Consider the following 24,123-nt stretch of genomic DNA (forward strand, 5'->3'; position numbering starts at 1 on the left):
TTCATTCAGTCTTAAAAGCAAGTGTTAAACATTGTATATGAAAATTACAATCATGTTTTATGAAATGAAAAGCTAAATAGAAGGGGCAATAATATATATAATAATACACAAATAAATAGATAGATAGATAGATAGATAGATAGATAGATAACTTACAATACTATTTGTTTTGATTAAAATTTAGAGAGTAAACTCGGGTAAGGGGGAAAATATTAATTAATATAATAATATATTTTTGAAAACTGATCTTTGTGATGATAAGAAATCAGAATAATAATTATAAATTGTTATTACGTTGTAAAACACTTCACACACGTGTTGCGTCACTAACATGCGCCGAGCAGAGAGTCTCGAAAGGAGATTACCTGTGTGAAGTGTGGAGAGGAAGTCATCATCCTGCATTTGAACGCTGGGCTTTTTTCACCCCCAGTTTTTCCTTTTTTGGGGGGGAATATCTCCAGTGAAATCGTCATGCGTGGCTAAACTGGACACATTAATCCAGTCCCTGTGCAGCTGGCGACTGTCAGACTCACATCACAGCCACAAACTGCAGGACACACACTGGTGAATGAGGTTAACGTTGTTAGCAAGCACCGCAGCTAGCTAACAAATGAAACCGTATCTGGTCTGAGCTGCTCCAGGGCCCGAGTTGACCACAAACCGCCTGCAGTGACCCAAAGTTAAAACCACGAAGTGTGCACTAAGAGGTAACTTCGTCTTCATGGGGAGAAACCAACACCAGCGCCGTGCTGCACGATTTTGGCTATAGTTGGTAAGTTTGTTTACTTTGTGACTCAGTTAGCTAACCAAGCATCGTCTGCTTGTGCTAATGTGGTATTTAGTTTGGTTTTAGTTGTAAACTTTGATCTCAGACCAGGTCTAAGAAGTTTTTTTTAGTGAGCTAAATTTAATGTTAGCAACCTGCTTTGATAAAGCTCTCGTTTCATTGTAGTACAGTTGTAGCTTAGTTACATAGCTCCATCAAAATAAAAGTCTGACAGTTTTACACTGGATAGTCTGTTGTTATGCTTCACTTGCATGCATGCAAGTTTAGATATACATTACTACAAGATTGCATCTATTGTTTTTACTCTTACAAAAACAAAAACTACGTATAAAAAAACACAGAGATCGAAAACAATGAGGACACACTAAATAGTATGAGTGTGAAGTATGCATATGCAATGACTAAAACTAGGCCTGTAAGCTTTTTGATGATGATGTAAAGGAGTTTTAATAATTTCAGTTGTCTGTACTTGTGTTTTTGTGTTTTTATCTGTAGTCCTTTTTGTCCCTTGGCCTGATGATTTTTGGCTCCAAAAGGAAAAATAATACATTCAAACACACAGTGACTCTGTGAATATTATGTCAGAATACAGCAGTGGATAGCAAAAGTAAACGCTGATGGCCACAGTGATACAGATGATGCACCCCTCTGTTGGAAACAAGGTTAAAATTGTAAAATGTGTTTTCATCATGTCAGTGTGGCCAGTTTTAATTGATTATTGATTTGGTCTCAACTATCTCAATACAGGGCTCACATCGGATGGAGAACAAATTCACTGCAATCATCCCATCAGCTGATTTTGAAAATTCAGCCACTATGCCCTGTGCTGGACTGCTTCTGTAAACGTGGTAGCCATGGCTTCTCGCAAGGTTGACGAGCTACCCGATGATTCCAGGGATTTAACAGTCTCTGAACAGCTTCCCCGATGTGGACCTGATGACATCACGGAAGAGCTTCAGTCGGAGGCTCCGAACGCTCCAGTGAAATCTCAAAAATCTGGAAAATTTAGGAGGACTGCCCTAACGTTTTTCGGTGTTCGTAAAAGTATCTGTATTTTACCAAGCTTTTTTGGAGGAAGGAGTAAAAATCAGAACAAGTGGTCTTCAAAGAAAGGAATCACCAAAAGCAGAACGCACGATGGGCTAAGTAAGGTTAGTCATGATGACAGTCTGAGAGGTAGGTACACCTCAGCTGGAGACTGTGAATACCACAGCCAGAGGGATTCTTCTGGAGAGCTCCACGGTAGCTGTCACAATGAATGTAGTCACCCCGCTGCTGACCAGAAATCACTGACTCTCGGCCGGCAGAAAAAGGGTTTGAGGAGTCTTTTTTACAGTTTTAAACATCATAGAAACCATAGAAATTTTGGATCAGATAAAACTGAAATGATTGCAATGTCCTCTCCTCACTGCAAGAAAGCGGTGCCTGTTGTCCAGGACAACACCAACCAGTATGTCACAGAGTGCCTGGGATCTGAACCTGATGTGCCTGATTTTGCAGATGTTACATGTGATATTCCCACTGGTCCTGAATGTAGTGATTTCGATGCAGTGGCATTAGAGAAGAGTGTGGAGCAAGAGAGCCCAAAGTCTGAGCTGAATGATCAGATGTGCGATGATCACATGGAGGAAATGAATTTGATGGCTGTAGTTCCCAGCGATTACAAGGAGACTTCTAGAGGTCACAGCGAGCCTTGCCTCAAACTTGAGATGATGTCTGAGCCTGCATTGAAGTCTGAAACACCTGCCGGCTCATCGGATCAGCTAAACGTGATTTTCGGAGACGTTGCATCATTAAAGAGCTTTGACTCACTCACCGGCTGTGGGGACATTATTGCAGATCAAGAGGATGACAGCATCACAGAGAGCACGGTTTCTGGAGAAAGGAGCAGAAATGGAGGAAAGAGGGCCTCTTGTTATCTCACTTATCAGGGTGGTGGTGAAGAAATGGCCTCACCTGAAGATTTGGATGAAGAATGTCTTCAGGATTTCTGGGGAAATAATACCTCAGAAGAAATCTGCTGTACTTGCAGCCAAGACCACACGGATATGACTGCCGAGCTGACAAGTTCTCACAATATGGACTTAATGAACAGTAACAGTGCCCAGCAAGCCAGTGGCATGGACACTTCTTCAATTGCTGATGTGTTAACTCCTCAAAGTGAGCATCAAGAATCAGTTCCAAACAGTGATGAGGGCTACTATGATTCAACTACGCCGGGGCCAGATGAAGGTCAAGAAAAAACAGATAGACTAAGGACAGACAGGCTACCCAGGGACAGTTACAGCGGTGATGCCCTTTATGAACTTTTTGCACCCGATGAGAGTCTCATCAGTCCACATTATGAAAACAAATCAAAACTGCCCAGTTCGAAACAGTGTGAGTACCTAAGTGAGCCAGTTGATGTGACAGATTCTGCCTTTGCTCCTGAAATGAATCGATTACAAATAAGTGCTGAACTGTATAAGGTTCACAATTTCCTAGAGAGCAGTAAATCCTCTGAGTTGGCACAAAACATGATTGGTCAGCAGGAAATTGGCTTGAATAAAAACTGTAATTTGAATTCAAAACCACAAGCATCAGGCAACAAGAATAATATAGAACCGGATGTATTTGATGAAAAGGGAAATATGCCTGCTTCCGCTGAAAAAGGAAGAAAATCCATTAATGCTGAGAAAAGGCATAGCAGCATATCATTCGGAAGCACATCTGACCCAGATTTTGAAACGTTTTGCGAACCCAAAGAGCAACATCTTGAGGAAAACAAGCCCGTGGCTTTACCATACAGAAATATCAATTCTCAGTCTCCAGATTGTAACAATGATTTGGATGATGGGCAAACTGTGTGTTTCTCACAAGCACTTGTTGACTATACAAAACACTCTCAGATGCTGAGTAACTTGCACAACAGTGTGGATGATTTGGAGACAAACTCTGCCTTCACTCCAAATATGGAGGCCTTACCTACCATAGTCACGTTTGATGTGGTGGATATGCACAATGAGGGCGAATACGACGAGCAGATTCACATGGAACTGGAGGAGGACATTTCGTCGCCCTATCAGGAATTTGAAGAAAGCTACCTACAAAAAGATGGATTTGCAGAATTTGACTATCAAATGTTAGACCTGTACGAACAGAACCTGATCAGTAATACATGGGCAATTGCTAGTCTCCCACGGCACCTAGGCCTTACAAGAGTCAGCCAGTCCATGCCTAATCCGTTGTCTCTAGACAGGAGGAGTAGATCTCTAGACACGGAGGGCCTTGAGTTAAAGATGCCTGACACATACAGAGAGGAAAGAGCTGCTATTATTTCCTGTCCTCAAAATGAAAAGGACTCTGAAAGAGACTCTTCGCCATATTACAAAAAGAATGTACTTGTGTCTGCATCGGACGTTAAAGACAGTAGCAGCATTATGGCCTTATCGTGGCAAACAAGGTCAGAATTGGCTCTAAGCCTTCCTGTGACAGATGGGGAAATCACTGAAAAAGTACAAAGTGTTAGTCAGGCCCAAGTCAAACACAAAATATTTTCTGCTTCATCCAGGAGTGATTTTCCTGACAGCAAATCACAGCGTCTTTGCTCCAATGTGTCAGACAGACTATCCTGTGATTTAATGTCACAGGATACTGAGCTTTACAATAGACAGTGTCACCTTCCTTTGCAGTCAGACTCTTGTTTACCTCAGAGCACCTTTGTTTATTCTGGCATGGTGGAGGAGGTATCAGGTGATATTGATGATGACATTTTTTGTAAAGCTGCCACTAATTTGCAGTCCTACAACCAGTGTGGTAAAAGCAGACCAGTGGCTAATAGGGAAGGAATATCTCACACTGGGAGTCCTATAAACGCAGGTGTCTCTAAAGATGAAATGACCGTCTTCAGTGAAACAAGAACACCCAGGGATGTGGCATGCCCTGTAGCCTGCAGCAAACTCCCCGAGACAACCTTTAACTGAAAGGCTCTTAATCGTACAGTTGGAATTAAAATCCCATGTGTACATACAGTATGTGCCAATGAGTGCTTTTATGTTACATCCAAGGGAGTAACTGTTGCTTCATGTATACTTGAACAACCTATTCCTTTGAGAAGTAGTTGTACACTGTGATAAACGGGACACAAATCAGTAATTGAAATTATTCAGAGATGTGGAGTCTGTGACATCACGCTGTGTCAACTACAACGCTGTCTTGGGAAATCAAAAGGGATTTTCTGCATTTGCACAGTAACAGTTGCTTGTTTCATACAGATCACATACATGTCAGTCCACTGAAGGTGTTCAAGGGAGTACTTGTGTTATTTGCATTGGAAATGCTCATGATTCATCTCATTAAGCTATTGAATATCACTAGAATGTTTTTACTCATATGTAGCCTCAGTATCCAGGTCTCAGTAGTAATGCCGCACTTAGATTAATGGCTGTTCATTAGCCTGGATTCCATAGCACAGCCAAACAGTGCTAGCTAAGTCTTGCTTACTTTGCCAGTTGCCTCTAAACGTGTATTCTTATGCTTTAAGTGCCAGCTTATGTTTCGTGTTTACTGCTTTTTCACAGCCTCTCTTTGCTCCAGTAAGGTGTATGTTGGCCTGTCATTATGCCCACATTTATTGTTTCTAGCTGTTTCTTGGTTTTCCCCAATTTCGGACCAGATTGGGTTTAGGAAACAAAAAGAGGAAGAGTATCTCAGTTCACCAGGAGGAAACCCTCAATCCACTGTAGTGAACGTGTGTCTTGATATCTTCATGGGGAATATCTGAAGTGAATCAAGCTGTTACTGTATTTGACTTAATCTCAAAATATCTAACAGGAAGTGTACAGATGGACTGGCATTTCATTGACATGCTGTAGATGGCTTTTCAAGGCAAAGCCACTTTGTTTGCGTAACACATTTCACATGCAGTTACTCTGTGTCTGAAAGTGCTTTACATAAGACAATGAGGAAGCAGTTTAGATACCGGCAGAGTATAATATCTATAAAATGGTAAAGGAAAAAAAAAAAAGCGAATAGTACCTAATAGTCTCAAAGTTATTGTGTTTGCCTCTGGCCTGACAAGCCAATTTGGCCTTACTGTGGCTGCTGTTTTTCTTTGGTCCCATTTTTCAACAGTTTGACCACCTGTGAAGTGCAGAGTTCTCACTGACATGGTGCACTCCATTATTGTGTTACTGTAAGCTAAATGGAATGATGTTTGATTTGTTTGATTTTGTTTGGAGTTTAAAAAAAAAAGAAGAAAAAATGGTATTTTCACCTTGTATCATTTTCTTGTGAATTTAATGTCTGATTGGTCAGAGGTTAAACTGTCAGATGATGTAGTTTTTTATGGCGTAATATTGAACAACAACAAAAAAATGTATTTATATTCTCAGCTATTAGTACACCGTAACATTGTATTTAGAATGGTTATTACAAATTGGCAATATTCAGTTTCAGTTTTCTTTTTTTTTGTTTGAAAGTTACATCCATGTTACACTACAGGATTCCTCTTGAAAGTCTGTTACAGTTTTGTCTGAGTAGAACACTGCCTTACACTAAAATAAACATGACAAGACATTGTTTCTTTCTGTTTTCATTTTCTTTAAATTGTTCCTGTTCTGGGTAATGGGGGAGTTTCTCCCTGCATCAATGGGACCAAAGGCAGGGGAACCATGACAGATTAGTAGTCTATTGTTGTGCTTACACATAAACACATTTACACTGACTCTTAAAAGCAGTGTAGAGTTTCAAGTTCACTATAACACCTGCGGAGAACATGAACATGAAAGCCCCCTGTCTGGTTCAGGACTTTCTGGGACTTACTGCTGGGAGTTGACACAAAGCTCCCGAGCCTCATGACAGCACGCACTTTAGAAATCACCAGCACCTGTTTTGTGTGTGTACAAGAGCAACACAATTTATTTAAAAAATACATGACTGCTATGGTCTATTAGAGCAGACTTCTGTATTCAAACTGACTGGGAAACACTCTTTGGTGTTTGGAGCAAGTCATTAAAGTAGGTTTAGCTACTGTGGTCTTAAATAAATTATATATTTTAAATCTCAATTTGAGTTTGAGTTCAAGATATTCCTGTTTTAAGTACCCCACTTCGAAACTGTGACAAGTCTGTTCCTGCTAGTTTGCAAGGCTCAGTGTTCTGGTTAAATGTCCCTTCATTTCAGCATTCACACAGGTATGGGTGAAAAACATTTCTCAAACTATTGTTACAAGCCAGAAAGAGTCCGCATCATAAAAGACCTGCGTTGATAAAACGTCTGATGAAGTAGGTGGAGGGGCAGAAATTAAGTTTATAACGGTGTTCTGACCCCGGTTGCTTTTCACAGCATAGGTTTACTTGCTTCCCTCGCGTTATCTGGCAACCCTGACCAAACTGCGACAGCGCCAATGGCAGCAAAACATAAGTGTTACAGGCGAGGAGGATGACAGCAACAAGGTGAGATGAGCACCGTTTGAAGTGAACGACGGTAGTGATTTACGTGCACATTATGTGGAGAGTCATGTTGTGCCGCTGTGGTTTCACCTCCGTCTGAAATATTTAATCATCGTCAACTTTATCTCAAGTTACTGTAGTATTCCGGCAAAAATGTTAGCACACGCTCAGCAGCTAAAGCTAACCCAGCGTTAGCAATCTGACGTTTAAGTTAGCCTGAGGAGCCACTGAGTTGGCTATAATTATTGTATGTTAGCTTACCTAGCTTTGCTAACGGTGCCATTTACTAAATAGCGACCGGGGTTGCCTGTCAAGCTTGGTGGATAGTGTTAGCTTGGAGTGACAGTTATCCAATCGCTGACCAGTCGCTGGCAAACGAGATAAACCGGAGTAGGCCTGTTAGTTTATGTAGCTAAAATGTTGACTCTTCAGCTGGCTAAGTAACGTTAGATTAGCTTGTTAGCGTGTGCTAACCGTTGCTCGGGGCCTAGGGGTTTCAAACCAGTTAACTCTAATCAAATTGAAGCTCAAAGGTGACGTCGTGTGCAGTAGTAATGCTAAAACGTTATTCGGTGAAGTGGACTGTGAGTATGAGGTCTCTTGTACTGTTATACTGTTAAACCTTCCTCCATTTCATCCCTCTCAACTCATGGTGCTGTTGCTAATGATATCAAGCACTACAGTTTTTTTTGCATTGACGTGTCAACTGGTTAGCTGATGTATGCAATAACATAGAAAGTTAATGCAACAGTTCAGGAGGTCTCCTGTACGGTCACTGCCATTGCGATAAATGCAGTGTTTGGATCTGGTTGCACATCCATGTAGTTTTCTGTTAAGTCAGAACTGGCTAAATCTGAAAATGCAGTTCAGCTCAGTTCAGTTGCATCCTGTCACAGAGGTAATTTCTGCAGTTTTTACTTGAAAATTGTTTCCTATTTGTAATTCATCAGATAAGTCTGGAAAAGTTCTGCTCTTCTTAAAACTGGTTAAGTAAAAGCTCACATCAATAGAGCAAAGTTAGTTAGAACTTAATATAAGGATTGTGACTTACAATGTACTTCAGAAATGGGAAGGGTAGGGAAGGGGGTGGGTATGGCATGAGATCTGAAGCAAGTTGTTGCCCATGGTCATATTCATGATATTTGTTCCCTCATCCATGTGTTTATTAGTTCATACCAATATATGCAATAGTCATGTCTTCGTTTTCTGTGTTTGTAATGTGAGGCAGTGCTTTTATTTCCTGGTAGGGGATTGTCCTGTTTGTGAACCTACTCATGAGGGGATGTGAATAGTAATCATCCATGTGCCTAAACACTTCAATACTCTAAAACGTACATAAAATTTTGTACTATCTAACAAAAAATGCATGTAAAAACTTTCGAGTAATACCTTCCTTCCTGCTTGACTTTGAGCTTGACTTTTGCAGTATGTTTCTATAACAAGTGATGAGTGACAGCTGTCCGGTAAATTAACAGCTACAAAATCCCTGCGCTTCAGGGGTTTGTGTTAAGCAACATGGGGCATATGATTGTCTGTGTACCAATGAGACATCTGCCTTGGTAAAGTGTTAGCTTGACACACTGGAACAGATCATCTACTGGGGTCATATGGACGATTTTGGTGTCAGTGCTCTTGTCTTTTCCTTTTCATGTGTAAAATGACTAGTAAAGAAATCCTCCAAAAACATAGTGTAATAATTATCAGCCAGCATGTAGTTTCTCCGTTGTAGCAGGAGAAATGTCACTGCTCTAGTAAGTATAAAGTGAGATGGGAGCATAGTGCCATCATCTGATCAATATACATAACAAAATAAGATCATATTGTTTTTCTTAGTTCCATGTCCTGGATGACCGTTTACTGTCTCCTTCCCTTGGTTATCAAATGAAGTTGTTTGGTTATTTATAGGTCCAAATAATCTTCACAGGTCTTCACAGTTGGTGGTTCAGAGCGCACTGACCATGTTTTGCAGGAGTCACTGTTCAAGGGCATCTCAGATTTGTAGTTTTAAAGTGATGGGTCTTCTTAAAAGTGGTGGCTTCGCATACTGGATGTGTATGTGAATGTTCAGCCTTTCACCTTAGTAATAATGACTTTATTCTGTGTAAAGTAACAGAGTGTTAGTGATGCTGATATCACAGTGAATTACATGCCCTTCTGTTTCACTGTGGATCGTTTTTATACACTGGCAGTCCGCCTTAAAGCATCTCTACATTTTTCAGCCTTGATTTCAAGATATGTAACCACCCAAGCAATAAATGTAACAATATATGACCATAGTGCAGTTTATCCCTGCTCCATACTAAATATAATGTATGGTCAGCAATGTAAAAGATGGCTTCAGGGACCTGCTTCACTTGTTGCTATGAAACAGAACTACATGAGCCTGTGCATGTGCAGAGATAGTCTGGAGGCCTTGCTGAGTCTAATCTGTGAATCTGGAGGTGGAAGGGAAAGGACTGGAAGAGCTCTGCTCCCTTAACCATGTATTGATGTGGTCATACAATGTCTTAGATGGCACTGGGCTGTGAGAGCTTTTGTCCTGTGTCTGTCACTAATCCAAGAAGTTCCACAATACTGTCTCAACATCACTCCTTTTTTAAAATATTTGTTTCAATTGTTCAAACCTGAGTTTGAATCAGTATGCACCACCGACACTGTAAGCCTACACAATACTGACATCAAAGGGTATACAAAGGTTTATTGACTCTCAAAATGTCTGTCAATTGTAAGGGTTTCTCATGAATGTCTGGCTGTTGAGGGTGTTGCAATTGCCATAGTATTTGCTTTTTTATTACATGAACCAATGCTGAAAGTAGGAATATACTGGTCAACATTTGCTTTATACACATATTGAGTTTTCTTTTTTTTTCAATGGTCAGTGCTGGCAGACGTCTAAGTAATGTAATTTTTTTTATTGCAAAATATGCTGCTTCAAGAGTTTCAGTGTAGAGTTGTAGTGTAGCTGTAAGTGTTCTGCATTTACTGGCTGCCTGAAGAGAGATGATGAGCTGTGTTTGTGTTAGTCGTGACTGGTAAAAAGGAGTTAGCTGATGACAAGGCTGTGTTGCTAAGCAACGCACATCATGGGCTGCACCTCTTGAAGCTCGAAGCTGGCTGTATTCTACTCTCTGCAAGACTGGGGGAAAGTAGTGTAGTGTTTTTGTTCATGAATACAATTATTTATTAACATGGTTTTGATTTAACAATATTCATGTGTGAAAAATGTGCACTTGGAGCTGTTGACTGTGTCCTCCTGGGCAAATAGGTTTGTTCCCTAAGGACCTCTGTTCAATTCATATTGTGTGTCAGAAGGCTGGAGACACAGGATTACACTGTTCAGCCCACACTTAGTCTCAGGTTATATTAAGTCATGCACTTACCCCATGTGTGTCTGGTTGGCTTGAATGTTGCTTGTGAGCCAGTCAAGCTTATGTGCACACAGAGGTGAGTGTTGTTCTGCAGTAAAGGACATTAACAGGTTTTGTTTTGGAAGCCAGGTTTTCTTTTTATAAACAATTAGAGATCGTCTTGTGATGGAATCACACCAGCTGCAACACCAGTAAACATATTGATGTTCAGACTCATGAGTACTCAGTAGTCAATACTACATTATTACATGAGTACTCAGTAGTCACGGGTCGGACCACGCCCATCTGCGAGTTCTGGCTTTATTTTGATCTGAACTACACTCCTGTAAAGTTCTGGCTCGTGACTGCATCTTGCACAGTTGTGATACTTATCGTGGTGGATGCTTATCGTGGTGGATGCTTATAGTGGTGATAAAATCTCACACACACACACACACACACACAGACTCACATGGTGAAAACTATACCATCCACACACTGTTGTGGCTGGTAATAAGTCTGAGAGACATAAAAGTCAAGTGGAAACGTTGTTGTCTTGTGCATTGACATTTTTCTATACAGGATATCAGTGACACCATTTTTGTATTGGTTGTTATTTGCAACATGCAAAGATCTGAAAAATAAGACTACCTCTATGAAGGTAGTGAAGTGGAGGAAATTGCCAATCATTTCATATTATTGAGAACTGTTGATGCTATTTCCAGTTAACTTCAGCAAATATTCACATCTCTGTTTCCTTGTTTGTTGGTGGTTTTCTCATAGCATACCAACAACAACCAAAAGTAACAAGTTAACAAAATGCTGTAGTTTGAATGTGTAGTTAGTTGCAGCTCACAGCTTAAAGGGCATCGGTGGTTGCAAATGCAAATTTTTGAATCAGTGGGTTTGTTGGCATGACACAAAACATTTCACTCAGATAAGGAGTGACAGTCAGACAAAAAGTATAGCCTGCAGTCTTGGCAGACATTGCAAAAATGCAAACTAAACAAAAGAGCAGGCCTGATTAATTTTGGTGTTTGTGAACCACAAACACTAAGACACAGTCAGACTGAGAGAATGTGCATATGCCCATATTCAGATCAGCCTGTTTACTTCACCGCTGTGGTTTTTTTTTTTTTTCTTTTGGTTGCTTGTTTATTTCGGCAGGTGACTAATATGTTCCATTTGTCTGAATAATTCTGTGACTTGAGAAAGCAGTGTTTCCCACAGGTAGAGAATTTGTGGGTCAACCACAAGTGGGGTGGAGGCCTAGGAGGTGAGGGAGCTGAAGACTCTCAGGCACATTAAAAGATGACTGAGTTCTCGAGCCACTGAACACTTGTAGCATTGTGATCATATTACTGATACTTTCAATCCTGTTTTTGCTCTCTTTCAGGATTACATAGTTTGATTTAGCCTGTTCACAAAGGGGAGAGTGTGTTACTTTGGCCCTACACAAACAGCCTGTAGTGCTAAAGTCCAGCATTGAGTATGATTCCCTGGTTGCAGTGGAGGTGAGGAAGCATGGGGTGGAACTCTGAGGTGTCAAGACAAACGTGATGACAGCATGGTCCATGGTGGAGAAGCTCAAAATGGAAAAACGCCCATGCAGGGAGGAGAACATTGACTCAAGCGAGGCCCAGCATGCCACTGACGAGTCTGAGGATGGAAGCAGCTCCGAGAGCGAGTCGGAAGAGCAGCAGCGCCAGAAGGTTCAGGTGAACAACAGTGGCTGTAAGAAGCGGGAGCCTTTGGCTGTCACAAAACCCCATCGACAGCTCTGTCGCTCTCCATGTCTTGACCGGCCCAGTTTTTCCCAGAGTAGCACTGTGCAAGACTTTCGCGAGGATGAGACCAGCGCGGTACCAGGGGTCAAGCCAGCCAGTGACAGGGAATACCAGACTAAGATGGAATTTGCTTTGAAGTTGGGCTATTCAGGAGAGCAGGTGGAGACCGTGCTCAACAAGTTGGGGGCCGCTGCTTTAATTAACGATGTCCTGGCTGAGTTAGTGAGGCTTGGAAACAAAGTTGAGCCTGAAATTCAACCTTGCAGCAGTACGGCCACATTAATATCACGGTCCCCCTGTGTTAAAGAGACCGTTAGTCCAGAAGTGTCAGTGGAAGATGAATCTGTGGATACCTATGATAACCTCAGGCCTATCGTTATTGATGGCTCAAATGTGGCAATGAGGTAAGACACCACCAAACATACACTCCTATTTAATTGGTGTGTGTGTATTTATGTTCTGAAACATTTTCACTAATGAGTGCCTATTTCATGAAGTTTAAGTTATAAACTTATACCTCACTGGTTTGTTTTCTAGCCATGGAAACAAAGAGGTATTCTCTTGTCGTGGTATCCAACTTGCTGTTGAGTGGTTTCGGGAGAAAGGACATAAAGACATCACTGTGTTTGTCCCAGCCTGGAGGAAGGAACAGTCAAGGCCTGATGCCCTTATCACAGGTAGTAAAGCTGTTATGTAGCTGTGACTAAACATGTGATTGATAAGTTTTTGGCCTAAGGTTGAAGGAGTCAGTTTTGGAAAACCTAGAACATTTATTTTTCAACATAATCTCCCCCTACATTTACACACGTAGGGGAGAGGCAGTAGTCTGAGGGCACCAAATCAATCCAAGGACCTCCTTGGGTAACAGAAATACCATAGAAGTTATTAACTTCAAACCCTCTGCATGTTCACTCAAAGAGCTGAACTCGATGTGAATGCAGCGAGAGCTGTACAAATCATCTCCTTCTACTTTAGGCCACAAACTCATCAATCAGATGCTTAGTTGTTGGTAAGGTGTGCTCAGTGACATTTTTTATAAGAATCTAGGACAGGGTTGTAGGCAGTCAGCCTACATGTTAGACGTGCATAATGTTTTTTTTGTATGTGACTGAAGTATTATCTTGATCTTGTGATGTGGTCGTGGTTAAGATGAAGCGGGTGCTGGGAAACTTCCTACCACGTGTTAACCAATGCATATATCATTGCCTTCCAAAATCAATTGCAATATACAATAGGTTTTCATTTTTTTTTTTCTGGAATTAGGATGAGCTGTTAATGAAATGTTGATAAACTTTAAAATGTATTTGAAACATCTTTTTCAGATCAAGAAATATTACGCAGGCTGGAAAAAGAGAAGATCCTGGTTTTCACCCCATCTCGAAGAGTTCAAGGCAGGAGGGTGGTGTGCTATGATGATCGCTTCATAGTGAAGCTGGCTTATGATTCTGATGGAATTATTGTGTCAAACGACAACTACAGGGACTTGCAAAATGAGAAGCCAGAGTGGAAGAAGTTCATAGAGGAGCGTCTCCTAATGTACTCATTTGTCAATGACAAGTAAGAAACCATGATGTATTCTTACACTAAAGATTTTTAGGATATATAAGATATTTTATTTGATATAATACTGTAGTACAAATTAGAATTGTTTAGTAGTTAAAGTGGTTATTTATTCACAATTACTATATATTATATATTGCTATATACTATTACTATAACTTTTATTTGTGACTCAACCCAGTATATGACCTTTGCTAATTAGAAAATTGTGTAGACTAGTTATTAGTTGTGTTTTGTTGCGGGCACTTTTCATGATAGAATAATAAAGTTGACATTTTATAATGACATATTTTGAATAGGTTTATGCCACCTGATGATCCACTGGGAAGACATGGTCCAAGCCTGGAAAATTTCCTCCGCAAGCGTCCTGTTGTTCCAGAGCACAAAAAACAACCCTGCCCCTATGGTAAGTTCCCCAAAAATCTTCTCTAAGCAATGCCTGAATAATGTTTCATTTTTGTCAGTATAATTTTACTGTTTGTGTTTCGTTTTCTTGATTCGATCCCCTTTTTCTTTAAACAAGGGAAAAAGTGCACATATGGACATAAGTGCAAGTACTATCATCCAGAGCGTGTCAACCAGCCACAGCGGTCAGTGGCTGATGAACTACGAGCCTTTGCCAAATTGTCTGCAGTGAAGACAATGAGTGAGGGGGCTTTAGCTAAATGCAGTACTGGTCCAGCAGCTGCAAAGGGGGACAGCAACTCTGAGGCCAAACGTGTGGCACCTAAACGTCAGTCTGACCCCAGTATTCGTTCAGTGGCCTGTGAACCTCCAGAGGCACTGTCCATCATTAGGAAGTCTGAGACAAATTCAGTGCCTTCCCTCGTGTCTGCTCTCAGTGTGCCCACCATGCAGCCTGCCAAGAGCCACGCAGCTGGGGCCTTGAACACACGATCAGCCAGCAGCCCGGTGCCAGGTTCTTTGCAGTTCGCACACAGCTCTCTGGAGCACATGTCTAGCGTACAGTACCCTCCTATTTTAGTTACTAATAGTCATGGCGCCTCTGTTACATACAGTGAACAGTTCCCAAAGTATGACTCAGTTAGTGACCATGGATATTATTCACTGCACAGTGATTTTTCAAACATGAGCATGAGCAGCATGCATAATGTCGATAGTTTCTGTAGCATGGAGCACGAGCATGGTGTGTATCAGAGAAACCCCAGCCACTGCCCTGAGTCCTGCCTCAGCCATTCGAACAGCGACTCGTTCTCTTCTTACGGGGACCTGTACCCAAGCTCTGTGGACAGTAGCTTAGAGGAGAGCATGAAGGGGCAGCAGCAGTCTCCTGCACAGGGCAGAATGCATACTTTCTCCCATGGGTTTCGCCATGAAGCACTGACTAGGGTACAGAGCTACGGACCAGAGGAGCCCAAGCAGGGCCCCCGAAAGCAGTCTGGATCTCATCTAGCACCACATATCCAGCATGCTGCAGTGGGAGCGAGGTCCAGCTGCCCTGGAGACTATCCCCTAACTCAGAATGTCCTACCACCTTTGTCCTCACAGCCCACACGGTCTCTCGGTATGACTCGAATGGACAGCATATCAGATTCAAGGCTATATGATAGTAACCCAATGAGACAGAGGCGACCTCCACTGTGCCGTGAGCAGCATGCAAGCTGGGACCCTCTGCCTTGTGGTAATGAGTCCTATGGATATCATTCATATCCATTGAGTAACAGCCTGATGCCGTGTTGCGAGCGGGTGATGGTCCGCAGCATGCCAGACAAAATGGAACAAATCTGGAACTCACCATGGGAGACCCCATCCACAGCCGAACACCAAGAGCGGTATATCATCCCAGACCACCAGTATCAAACATATCGGAACCTTTGTAACATCTTTCCCGCTTACATAGTTCACTCAGTAATGGAGAAGAACCCTCATTTGACAGATCCGCAACAACTTGCCGCGGTTATTGTTACAAAACTGAGGTCATGTCACTGAGCAGTTTAACTTATGAAACACTCAAAAGTGATGTGACAAGGAAAATAAGGATTTTGATTGCAAAGATAGGCACGTGTTCAATGTTGCTTCATGTGCAACATCTGCCCTCAGGAGTTAATAATTTTTTTTAAATGTCCCTGATGGGAAATCTGGAGATCACTGAGACAACACATATTCAGCATAGAGGAAGTTTGTCTAATACATTTAAGTTGAATTGCAAGATGTTTCACATATGAAACCTACGTTTTTATATGAAGTGTGGTGAAGTTGATATAAGGTAATACCTTATTAGAAGTCCGGTTCCTAACACATTCATACAACCTGAGCAGGAGCTTGCACATCAGCTTTGCACAGTATCCATGATCAACTCCGCCTTTATTCATTGTCATTGTTACTTCTAGAAGACACATAGAATAGTGTGCTGACATTTGGCAGGGCTATTAAATCAATGATAACATGTCATATAAAATTATATATGAAGCCCCAAATTGTTCAGTATTCAATAAATAAATAATTATAAAATAAATAACCTCATGAATAAATAGTGTAAAACATGCTATTGTAGCTAGTTAGTCTAAGTCTCTGTGCTTTTTCATTTCGTGAGTCAGTGTGAACTAAGTGGATAAGTAAACAGCACAGTCAAGATAGGAAGTAATAACTCACCAACATCTCCCACATTTGCCTTATTAAATCTGACATAAAAGTACATCAACATTTGTACACCACATACTTTTTTTGAAGATCTTGTTCAGGCCCTGTGAATGTGTTATGAAAGGAATCTAAAGTGTTTCTGGTGCAGTGGAACTATAAATAACCTAGCTTAGGTCTGCCTCTGCTGTAAATAATTCTTGTGTCTTTTTTGTGCATTTATTTTGAAGATAAGTAAGAGGGAGGTAGGTACATACCTCACAGCATGAACTATGACATTTAATGGCCTTATATCTGAATGACCTCACGCTTTAGTCATTGTCTGATGGGTTTCTATGAGAGTCTTAGTCATTGAAGCCTCCAATACTTTCAAATGTAAAGCACTATCTCAGTATCTAAAGAGATATATTTTCTCAGCCTCACTTAACAAAGCTACTATTTTGGTAGATTTTGACAGTGCACAAAGCAAGCCAAAAAAGAGATTTGACTTGTATACACGTGCACATATTTATGTACATATAATCACACAAAAGCCATTATTTCAAAGTCATTTATAAGCTGCTAAATAATGCCAAAAGATAGAATTTATATAGTGTCAGTATTCTACATGACTCTACATTTTGGTTCAGAGGATCGATTGGATTATAGTATAAACCAACATCTGTGTTTGGATCATTTCCTATGGTGTACTGTATAGTTACCTTTCTGATTTTATGGGATGCTACGTCCAGGATTTTCCTATTTATATATTTGTCAAATTTGTTGTGCTGATTCTTTTCAATGTGAAAATATTCAAAGTATCTTTGTTTCAAACAGTAGCTCTAATTGACTCCTTCAAGTTGTCAGTGGAGCAGTTAGTTTTCAGAAATAGGTTGAGTTTGGTTCAGAGACCACTTTTACATGCACTTAAGTAGTCTGATGATTTCCAGCTTTTGTCACTGACCTGATTCCTGACACACAAGTGAGAAATGAAAAACCTAGTTTCATGAAGAGAAACTTGGTTATAGATTTCTGTACGGATTAGGTCTTTTTTTTTTTTTTTTTTTTTGGATTGTGCATGACAGAGATCCAGGACAGGGAAGGCATCATCACTGTGGCAGTAATGAAGGGACATATTGTCACTTGTACCCATGCATCATTGCATCTTGAATAATTAAATCCAAAGTCCAGATTATGTTAAACAACCTTCAACAGGCAAACAGTAAAACATGCTGTTCTATGGTAGAGCCCGGCCTCTAACCCTCGAACTAAACTTCATATGTAATATTTTAGATGCACATAAAATATTGCAAACTTGGTTCGATGCCCAATTTCATGCCTTAAACTTATTTCTGACAGTTACCTGGTTTCTTATGTGCATGTAAACGTCGTGACACTTTGAGAATTCATTTCACCAGGCTGTGATGTGACTTAGATAGGGACAAGTTGTAGAAATTTTCTATTAGAGTTTAAATGTTTGCACAAGGAATTCTGCAACAGACTGAATATTTATCTGATGTTACATTTGTCAGATGAAAATGATAAAAAAAAATCTGTCTGCAACAGTTAGGCCTGGGAGTGAGTTAAATATTAGACTTATTTTGTGATATCTTGTGGAGTATGAAGTTTCAATAATTGTATAAAAAAATGAAGTGAATGCTAGAAAGTGTGTTGGAGATGAAATTTACTGTATGTTTTTTCTTGGGTGGGTAGAGGGGGTGGGGGCTGAACTGTTCAAATACAGACGTATAATACACGTACATGCAACCAGTCTCCAAGGATCATGGAAGGGTTTGGCTGTGCCTTGCAGCACATTCCTCTCAGGATGCTTTCAGTTTTCTAGCTTTCAGTCTTTTCCTGCCAAACACCAGTGGTTATAGGCAAGAGTCTACTCTGATCTAGTAGTATATATTTTGTGAAAATCCTACATGTAACATGTAGTACCTTAAAATTGAAGTTAGTTATGTACAGTTGAAATGAGCAGATTGCATTGCAAAACTTTGTACTTTTCAGTGTATATCCTCATTATGCACCTTGAGATATAGGAAACTGGGCCAATAGGGTGGCTTTACATGATGCAGCTTTAGTCAGAAGTAGTAATGTTGGTGTCCATAGGAGTACAGAGTTCCCACGCAGCCTGTGCACCCAACATGAACATGTTGAACATGCACATGAGTGCTTTTACACATGGGTGTTAAAGAACTGCTTAAAGATCATTTGATTTGCTCTCAATTTATAACAAGCTGATTACCTGGCGGCTGTTGAGCCAGTGATCTTGATTGGACCTTTACATTTTAACCATTAATGGGGGCCCAAGGATGCTAATATAGGATGCTAATCATTAAGTTTGGCGTGGCTCCTAGGTCATCAGGACAAATCTATCACTTATTCAGTAGTCTTTACTAAGGGGGCATACTGAACACGTTCATGTGGTCCATGAAACATTCAGCCAACAGCTGCTGAAGCTGTAACATGTAAAGGCAACCTTAATAGTGAGATTGTGTTTTGAGTGCATTTAAAGGGAAATGCCACTTAATTTCAGGATTCAGGTATGGGACCCCCCCACAGGCCTGCTATTGGATTGCATGACTGCGCATTACCATGTATAATATCACATGAGTTCCCCACCTAACGTTTAATGTCAGATCTGTGTTAAAGACTCCATTGTGAGTCAATCAACAAGAATAATAAGGGGACAGATTATTGTTTTGGTGTTTTATTATCTCAATAAATAATTAAAAAACACAGGGAAGTGATGTCCAGCTCAAACATGTCCAGAAAGTTTGGCTCCCATTTTTTTTCTAAATGGAGCAGCATCAGACTATGTTTTGTTGGCATCACAGACCTGTAAATTTATTCTTTGATTTGAGAAAGTGCTCGTGATTACAAAGAAAAAAACATTGTCTAAGAGGTTTTAAACTGAGTGGTATTACTCTTTAACAGGGCTAATTATGTGAGCCTGACTTTTGTCTCATTGGTGGTGCTTCAAAAATATATATATTTCTTTATAATGTTTAGGTACAGCCGTGGTATATGAACAGACATAAAGAAAAAAAAACATTTGAATGTGTTTTGCCCAAATGAATTTTGGGCTTTGCTGACTTTGTTTTTTCATGAAAAAAGACAAGGCCACTTGAGGCCGGCTGTCTGTTCATGAGAAGGTGAAACAAACTGCCTAAATGTTTCTTCATGTGAAACAATCAGATTGCAAGGCTGCTGTCAAGGTTGTTTCTGGCATTTGGCTAAAAGTTTGCGTGCCATCCTTTCTCCTTGAGATAGTTGAATTGTCATAGATTCCAAATAAAAAGAAGAAAAAAAGTTCTCATTGCAAAAAGAATAAAGTATGCTGTCACTGTCACAACTAAAAACATCAGCTTTGTTGCTGATTGACAGACCAAATTAAGTAATATAGTTCACTAGTAATAGTGAGATCCTTCTTTAACCTGAACGCTGGGATCGTCAATTGCCCTGATGAACTCAGAGTACATTTACTGAGGTGTTTTAAGGAATGAATAACTGTGATATTGGTCACAACACAAATTCAACAGAATGCAGTGTTTTTTGATCACTGTGGGAATTATTATTTTTACTATCAACTGGCAAATTAGTGGTTATATCGAGTGATAGATGATACGATATGATACATGAGATTCCTGGGCTGTGATTTAGAGTACATCTAAATAACGTCGGATCAATTTAAACTTAGATCTTGTTATATTGCCTTGATCTTGTTACGTTGTCCTTATAACCCAGTTCGACTTTGGTTTCATAAAGATGTTCACACATTTAGTTTTAACTGCTCATTTTGCTCCCAAACTATTTCTGGCCCAGTGCCACACAGCTTGCACTTCTCTGTCATTAGATAAAATGCACTCGTGGACAATGTGGGCTTAACGAGTATTAACAGCAAATTCACAGTCCAAGCCCTGTGGCTGTGAAAATGTGTTCCCATAATGCTGAAATAGCACTGATGGTATCTGATTTAATCCACAAAGACTGTTTTCAAAAATGAAAAAAAAAATGGACATTTGGACATTTTCCCCACACGAATAGAAGAGAAGCGAAATTTGGGTCATGCTCATTTCATATATTCAAATTTTGCCTTTGTTCCTAAGACTGCCTCCAGAAAGGCACTCTGTTTTCACTGGGGCATAGACTGCTTCCAAGCTAAAAGTAAAACACTCGCTATCACAGGAAAAGACTCTCAATGTACTAATCCAGTATTTTACTGCTTTGCCAAAAGGTGACACTAAAGGCCAGAATGGTGGTTCATAGTTCCCCACCCTCCCTTTGCATAAAGTGCCGCAAACAACTAAGCCATAAATGTCTAGAATTGACTTTTGCTTGTTGATACAAATTGTATCTATACCTTGAATGTAACAAAATATGAAATGTATAATATGAAAATAGTTTTATTTAAATAAAGGGGAAAACAATCAATGCCATAATGTTTGTGACACTGTGTGTCACTGGGAGTAGCCCATTGGTATGTACTAACTCTTACTGGGTACAGTAGTAAATTAACAGGGACATTTACGTGCTACCTACAAGTGCACAGATACCCTGTGTACAGCAGTAAGCATCATGTCCTCTCTGTACATAGTCACACGTGTGTGTGTATATATAGAAAGCAATCTGTAAATGTAACAGTTACTTCAGTTGTTCATATACTTAGGTAATTTCTGTGTTGTAACCTGTGCACCTTGGTTACGTGCATCTATTTCCTCTGAGCTGACATGTCTGCTTTATGCTATTTTAATGGGAATTTCAATATTTTTGAATATATTTTGCCTAAATAAAACATGCCAAAGTTATTCTTAGGTGGCTTTGTCAAATGTAATTTCTTATGTTTCAACACATGGGTTTGTCATGCAATGAATTTTGAGGACAAAGGATTTCTTTCCCATGCACTGTAAACAAAGAGTAACTTAACACCAAACGCAAATCTGTATCCTTTCTTGATGGTTAAAAACGGTTAAAAGAATAATATAGAAATTGCAGTCTGTCATTGGCTGATCTTTGGGTGCCAAATGATGTCACCACACGCCCTCCACATGACCAACATGAAGCAGATGACTGTATCAGTAGCACCCTGATGCTGAATGGTAAATTCAGCGTCAGTTTTTTATCCAGATTTGTGTTTGATGTTTAAGGCTCTTTCAAAATACAGATCCTTTTAAAACTGGAATTTATTGAAGTGTTTGGCAGTTGATTTAATGACTAACCCTGTATGATGACAAAGCAGAGATGTGTTGAATTGTGATTTCTTTTACTATTGAATTATTCGCCAATTGTAATGTAAGAATTTTTGGTATCTGAGGCCAGTTTGCATTAGACTAGCGCTATTTTGAAGATGTGAAGACTGATATTATCAACATGATGCTAACTTAAGGTCAGAATTGGTTGTTAATAGCTAAGATCAAGACCAAAGTGATTTTTGATGTGCACACATTACGTACTTGCTATGATAATTGGTTCAAACACACATACACGAACAGTTATGGTCAGATAATTGTGAGAGAGCCATTTGACCTCTTGCAGTTTGTACTACCATATAATTTAACAACTGATTTCTTGGTGTACAAAGTGCTACGACAAGAGGCACACACATTTTAACAGTGACTGTACATATATACAGTGTAATACTCAGGTTAAACTACACAAACATTTTAAATCACATACTTGGTTGTTTTGTAATATTGAGAAATGCAGTGGTTCACCTTTCTGAAGTGGTGTAGGTCTCCTGTTTGAGTAGACCATTGTGTCTGTAATGTAAAAAAAAAAAAAGGGAATTATAAAGCAAGTTTTTTTGTGTTGTGATGATCTGCAGTATTGTAATCCACACTGACCGGAAAGCATTGCTTTTATAGTATAAAATATACAAAAATAGACTATTTGGGTCTGTGGGCTCAAACAAAATGTAAGTCTTAATGACAAAGTGTGTTTCTCTCCATAAATAAAATAAAATACTGTTCAAACTGTCTGTTTTTTTTTTTTTTTTTTTTTTATGACAACAGAGATTGTGCACGATTACAGGAACCCAACTGTGTTGAAAGTTTTGTGTGCCAACCTCAGTCATTTATGTAAACAAAGTGGCGTGCTATGCTTTGGAAACTGTCTGAGGTGCAGAAAGATAAGAAATTGCGATGCAATATGTATAGTTATAATTTTCTAGCAGTGTGTAACAGTTCTTGAGGTCCAGTTTGGATTTCAGTCATACTGAAATAATCCCATCATGCCTTCTACGTGATGGTTGAATAGATGGCTGAGATGGTTGGTCATTGCTAAGGTAAATAAATTAGGAGCAATGTAGCCAAAGAATGTAAAATGTCACTCTTTTCTCTTTGTTGTTGGATTCATAGGCTAAACATTTTCATACTATATTTTTGAAATGATTATATAAAACAAAACTGAATCCAGCTCAGATTTGTATAGTTCTTCTCAAGTTGCTCCTTGTGTATCTAACATCTTAAACCCTTCTTTGTATTTACAGCAGCTGTAGTTGAGCAAAATTTTACACAGCACAATCCCTCCATCTGCTGGTTAAATGATGGAATAGCTCAGAGCGTGTGTCATCAAGACAACAGACTTTCATGATTTTACATGAACTGAACAGACACTAATACAGCCTGTTTAGCCATTGCTGACAACCTTATTCCTTTAAATAATAATATAAGACGTGGACACTGTAGAACTCTATACAGTTTTACATCTGCTGTCAAAACTGCAAAAGGATTTGTAAGGCTGAATTGTACAGTATCCTAATAATTGTGCTTCATCTTAAATGTCAACACATTAAAGTCCTCAGGGTTTAAACAGCCTTCAAAATGAGAAAAAACTCAGTACTCAAGTCAGATTCCTTAAACCCAGATTCCTCAGTATTGATATCATCTATTGAAGTAGTGTCCTGAGATAACACTGCATTCCAGCTAACCTCTTACTCTGCAAGGCTCTAAGTTTAGATAATAAAGTTCTCTCTCACATCAGGGTACTTGCAACAAATATTATTAAATATTAGCCCTCAAATGTTCTCTACACAACAGAGAAATCATGTAATCCTCCACAAAAACTGTGGTGTGTGTATAACTGCATTTTGACATATGTTAACACAGCTGCTGAGAGAAGCTCAGTCAGTGAGTTGAGACTGTGGGAGGTCATCCTGCCCTGGGAGTGAAGAGATGAGTCAACATACAAATGCAGTGAAATCTCTGGGCTGGGCTTTCTCTGGGAGTACTAAATCACCAGCCAGTCTCTGGGGACTCCTTCATGTAGTCATTGTTATTTTTTGTTTGTTTATTTTTTCTTTGGCAGTCAATTTTTAGAGCGTAATAATTTCATTTCATGCTTGCTCATTTTTTGCATTTCCTTTGATTGGAAATTGTCATTTAAATATGCAAATAAAACTAATACACTTTTTGGAGGCCTTACGCAGAGTTTAGGCTAAAAACTAAACATAAATGAAACTGAAAATGACGTATAAAAACTGAGGAGACACTAACAAAATACACTTGTGACTTAGATCGCATGTAGCAGGAGTTTAAAATTAAGACTGGAGCTTACGAGAAGCTGAAAGAAAACAGTGAATAAGATATCATCAGCTGGAGGCTGTTGTCGAAGGAAATGCGTGTTCCTTA

The 24,123-nt window shown here is 39.8% G+C and overlaps 2 protein-coding genes across 2 annotated transcripts; both read left to right on the forward strand.

The window, feature by feature from the left end:
- Positions 1–389: 389 nt before the first annotated feature.
- Positions 390–6,343, forward strand: amer1 (APC membrane recruitment protein 1). The gene is made up of 2 exons (XM_041051420.1): positions 390–772; positions 1,535–6,343. The coding sequence occupies exon 2, from the start codon at positions 1,642–1,644 to the stop codon at positions 4,747–4,749; it is 3,108 nt and encodes a 1,035-aa protein (XP_040907354.1). The 5' UTR covers positions 390–772; positions 1,535–1,641; the 3' UTR covers positions 4,750–6,343.
- Positions 6,344–7,173: 830 nt separating this feature from the next.
- zc3h12b (zinc finger CCCH-type containing 12B) lies at positions 7,174–22,472 on the forward strand. Its single transcript, XM_041051421.1, has 6 exons — positions 7,174–7,221; positions 11,962–12,756; positions 12,890–13,029; positions 13,675–13,909; positions 14,212–14,318; positions 14,436–22,472. Exons 2-6 carry the CDS (start codon positions 12,125–12,127, stop codon positions 15,860–15,862), a joined length of 2,541 nt encoding a protein of 846 aa, XP_040907355.1. The 5' UTR covers positions 7,174–7,221; positions 11,962–12,124; the 3' UTR covers positions 15,863–22,472.
- The last annotated feature ends 1,651 nt before the right edge of the window (positions 22,473–24,123 follow it).

Source organism: Toxotes jaculatrix, chromosome 12 (assembly GCF_017976425.1).
Source record: "Toxotes jaculatrix isolate fToxJac2 chromosome 12, fToxJac2.pri, whole genome shotgun sequence".
NCBI lineage: Eukaryota > Metazoa > Chordata > Actinopteri > Toxotidae > Toxotes > Toxotes jaculatrix.

What these genes read in the sequence shown, in the direction of transcription:
- amer1 (XM_041051420.1), top strand. Translation starts at nt 1,642, where the DNA reads ATGGCTTCTCGCAAGGTTGACGAGCTACCCGATGATTCCAGGGATTTA.
- zc3h12b (XM_041051421.1), top strand. Translation starts at nt 12,125, where the DNA reads ATGACAGCATGGTCCATGGTGGAGAAGCTCAAAATGGAAAAACGCCCA. An exon ending in GCCTGATGCCCTTATCACAG is followed by an intron (nt 13,030 to 13,674) that starts GTAGTAAAGCTG and finishes CATCTTTTTCAG; the next exon opens with ATCAAGAAATATTACGCAGG. An exon ending in AAAACAACCCTGCCCCTATG is followed by an intron (nt 14,319 to 14,435) that starts GTAAGTTCCCCA and finishes TCTTTAAACAAG; the next exon opens with GGAAAAAGTGCACATATGGA.